This window comes from Solanum tuberosum, unplaced genomic scaffold, assembly GCF_000226075.1.
Source record: "Solanum tuberosum cultivar DM 1-3 516 R44 unplaced genomic scaffold, SolTub_3.0 scf00942, whole genome shotgun sequence".
Classification (NCBI taxonomy): domain Eukaryota; kingdom Viridiplantae; phylum Streptophyta; class Magnoliopsida; order Solanales; family Solanaceae; genus Solanum; species Solanum tuberosum.
In genome coordinates, this window is record NW_006239836.1 from 24,925 (window position 1) to 29,079 (window position 4,155).

At 30.2% G+C, this 4,155-nt stretch overlaps 1 protein-coding gene across 1 annotated transcript; it reads right to left on the bottom strand.

Annotated features, from left to right (window-relative positions):
• Positions 1 to 2,419: 2,419 nt before the first annotated feature.
• On the bottom strand, positions 2,420 to 3,849 carry LOC102577555 (proteinase inhibitor 1-like). Its single transcript, XM_006367720.2, has 3 exons — positions 3,714 to 3,849; positions 3,160 to 3,237; positions 2,420 to 2,747 (listed from the first exon to the last, which is right to left on the bottom strand). The coding sequence occupies exons 1-3, from the start codon at positions 3,760 to 3,762 to the stop codon at positions 2,551 to 2,553; spliced, it is 324 nt and encodes a 107-aa protein (XP_006367782.1). The 5' UTR covers positions 3,763 to 3,849; the 3' UTR covers positions 2,420 to 2,550.
• Positions 3,850 to 4,155: the final 306 nt, after the last annotated feature.

Genomic DNA, 4,155 nt, shown 5'->3' on the forward strand with positions numbered 1-4,155 from the left:
AAAACGTGTAGGAGTCGCCCGGGGTTCGTTCCTTAGCTCTAAAAATCAAAAAGTGCATAATAAGGTCGTTTAGGGGTTTATTAACGACCTTAAGTCTCGTCGAGCCCGCCACAGCGACCCTCATCCCGCTGCAGCGGCCCCGCCAGAGCGGCGAATTCCAGCGCCAAAGCAGCATTCTCGAGACAGAGAGTTGATTCAAGAATTCCAAAATTCTCATTTCACAACACACCTCTAACTAACGACGCTCAGAAAATACCCATTACGCTAAGATCGATTCCGAGGGTTCTACTCGCCTGTATTCAATTCCGTAAAGTCGTACGGGATCCTTAACGTCTTAACTATTCACTCATGTAATCATATTCATTAATAGATCTCTCATTTGTTATCATATTTCCCTACACCTTGATGACTCCGATTTTGTCCAAATCTGAACTAGGTTGAGAAATTCCAAGTTACTATGAAAAAGTTTTTCTGGCCTCAATTCTTTCCCCATTGGCTTTTCCATAACGACGGAAATTAGATCGTTACATTTTATTTTTACTTGTTCATCCATATTTGTTGATATATTGGAATAATTTTTGAATGATAAATACATCGATGACATTGATTTTCTCAATATTGTATTCATAGATACATATTTGGCAATTTGTAGATAAGGGACAAAATGGTCTTTTCCTTTAAAGCCACTAATTAGGACATAACTATTTTTTTAAAAAAAAAATTACACACAGAATGTGAAGGAGGACAGGAAAAATTGAATTCAAACGTAATATGTGGGGGACATCCACTGTCCATTGATTCTACTATTTTGTAAATTATGAATTCGACAAGAATGAAATGGGAGATTTAGTTTTATAGTCGTTATAAATATTTTCTAGTTTAATTTTATGGTTTTTGTAATGGGAGATTACTAAAAAATAACATAGAAGATCTTGATTATGCTTAATGAAAAAATTTCTCCTTTACCAAAAAAAAAAGGCTTAGGAAATCGTTTTCCTCCTTAGAAATTGGAAATATAAAGGTTGGAGCATTATGCTGAGTTTTTATTATTGTCTTTTAAATGGGGAATACTCTTGTTTAAATAAACTTTTGGATCTAAATGAAATAAAATTCTTTTAAAGTACTCCCTTTGTTCACTTTTACTTTTCACACTTTGATTTGTCATATTCATTAATAAAATAATTATTGATATAGGTATTTTACCAAACTAACCCAATTAAATGATGTCTTGAAAAATAAGTATTTAATGTTGAAGGTAAAATATGGAAAAAAATTTATTGTCTTTTCTTGATATGTCAAAAGTGATAAGTAAAAGTGAATGGAGGGAGTAGTTCAAAATTCTAAAAGAGAAACTTCTTTCATTTAAAAAAAAAAACTCAATAAAATTGCCTCAAAATAGGGGGAACCAAAAAAACCTTAATTAATTTATTGGCAATTTGACTTCTTTATTTTATAACAAGGCTAGCTAGATTTTGTATTCTTCTCAATTGTGTATCATTATTTTTGTTTACTTTTTTAAAAAAAAATTATTCGATATTTGATATTCACTTTGAAGTTCAATTAATAGAAATTTATACTGCGGAGTTTTCTTATATATGCAATGCATAAATTAAAAACTTTTCATTAAAGGTGAATACATATTTATCTTTCCACACCTATAATGATATTTTTGTTTACTATTGGTCCCTCAACCTTCTTAATTTGTTGCAAAGAAAGTATAACATATTGTCACCTTTTATTTTTAATTTTTGGGGTGTGGTGGGGAGGGAGTGGGGGACTAGTTTGACAATTACAATTCAAATCCTATACCACACATTAATTAAATATATGGTCTCAAAGATGTTAAAATCTTAAATAGAGATACAGAGCAATTGATTTTTGGAATTATGAGAACCCAATATTTTAAGGATAAATCTTACTTGAAAATATATACACTTTACAAACAAGAAAACACAAATACAAAATGACAAAATAACAAGAAAAAAAAAAAGAAATAGTGAAGGAATAACGCCTAACAAATACTCTTAATTGGAAAATTATAGTTTATATACGATAAAATTTTAGTTTTTATTGATAAATAATAAACTTTGAATATCTTCGAAGAAAGACTCCCATGAGATTTAGCCGTTTGGTCATGAGATTATACAATTAAGTCAAATACTCTCTCCGTTTTAATTTGTTTGTTTACTTTATTTCTTACTTTGTTTAGAAAAATATTTTTTTTCTTTTATGATAACTCTTTTAATTTTAATTTACTACCTGACATGTTTAAAATTACAAGATTAAATATCATTTTTGATACATTCCACATATTTTCTATTCAACCACAAGAATTAAAACCCTAGTTTACTTTTTGGAATTATGTGTCGAATTAAAATCATACAAACAAATTGAAACAACCAAAGTAATGCACAATATGTAAAAGGATTTAATTAAGCCACACTTATTTATTTCATTATATATAGTAAGAGTACATGGAGACATTATAATGAACATACATGAACCCTAATTATTTTTGACATGTGGCATCTTACTTCAATAATCCATTAATTAACCAACCACAGGAAGTTGTACAACATCACCCAAGATGTTATCAAAAAGACGAACTCGATCACAACGAAAATCCAATGTGACTGGAGAACCATTCAGTAATATATGAACATTACTTATGAGTGAATTCTCCTTCTCAATTATCTCCTTAGCAAGCTTTGTTGGTACACCAATAAGTTCTGGCCAGCTTAGTTTTCCTACATATACACATAATAATTAATTATAATGAGAGAAAGAAATTAAGAACAAGAATAATATACTCTATATGTGTTATTATAATAGCAGACATCAAGTTGATTCATGATATATACTCTTTTTTTAAAATGGCAGTAGCGGAAGAGATTTTAAGGTGGAGAATTAAATCGTTATTAATAATGTAAAATTTTAGGTAATTAACCAACTGAACTAATAAAATTTTCTAGAGTTGAATAATCTACATCTTGTTTGGCCAAATCTCAGAAAAGTCAACAATGACTTCTTATTTAAAAAAGTATTTCAGAGAATTGAAGTGTTTGGTCAAGGATTTAAGAAAAAAACAAGTGTTTTTAATAGTAGAAAAAACTCTTTTTTGAGAAGCTAAAAAAGCAAATTCCTTTAAAAGAACTTTACCATTGCATTGAAATTCCTTTAGAAGTTCTATGGCTTCTAGTCCATCACTTTCTTTTCGTGCCATGAGAGTTTCAAAGGCTGCCAAAAAAACAAAACATTTCAATAGCAATTAGTGTATTTCTCATTTCAAGTTAGATTATCAGAAAATTATGACGCCTAAAATTTTTTGGCACAAGCAAGGGTAGAAGGAGATTCATCCGAACTCTGGCAGAGCCAACATTATCACTAAGAGAGTCAATATATACATTTTCACTAAGAGAGTCAACATTTTCACTAAATAATGTAATTTTTCAGCAAAAGGATGTCAATTGACAAAGTCATTGAACAAGTCTCCCTTTCAAACCTGCTTTGCTGGTTAGTCACATTATATTTACAAGATCAAACTATTTTTTTTATGTATATATAGTATAAGGTAATCCTTTGTGACCCCCCCCCCCCACACACACACACACCCTCAACCCCATATCGCAAAAGAAATATAAATCATTTACAACTCTAATAATATTCTTAGAGAGAGAGAGAGAGAGGGGGGAGGGGGGGGGGAGGGTACTAACAAGTTGCAAGAAGAAAGAAAACAATGATGTGAGCAAACTTTAACTCCATTTTCTTTTAGTTGTAAAGAGTATAAGGAATTGAGTGAATTTGTATGAGTGCATCACATAAATTTATAGGCAGAGGTTGCCTTCATTGTAGTGACTAGTGAGGTACTATATACTAGTGGTGTCTAACAACCACGCGTTGAACAATTTGAAGATAAAGGAAAAAATTATTAAGTTTTGATATATTTTTAATTACATACGAGAAGTGAGGAGGGACAGTGAAAATTTAATTCACGTATTGTGTGTGGGGGACACATCATATACACTAATACCACTAATCGGTATATTATAAATTGGATAAGGGTAAAGCGGGAGATTTAATTTTATAGTCGTTTATAAATTTTGTAGTTGTATATAGGTTTTTTTAATTTTATTTTAAAGAAGATTGTTACAAAAT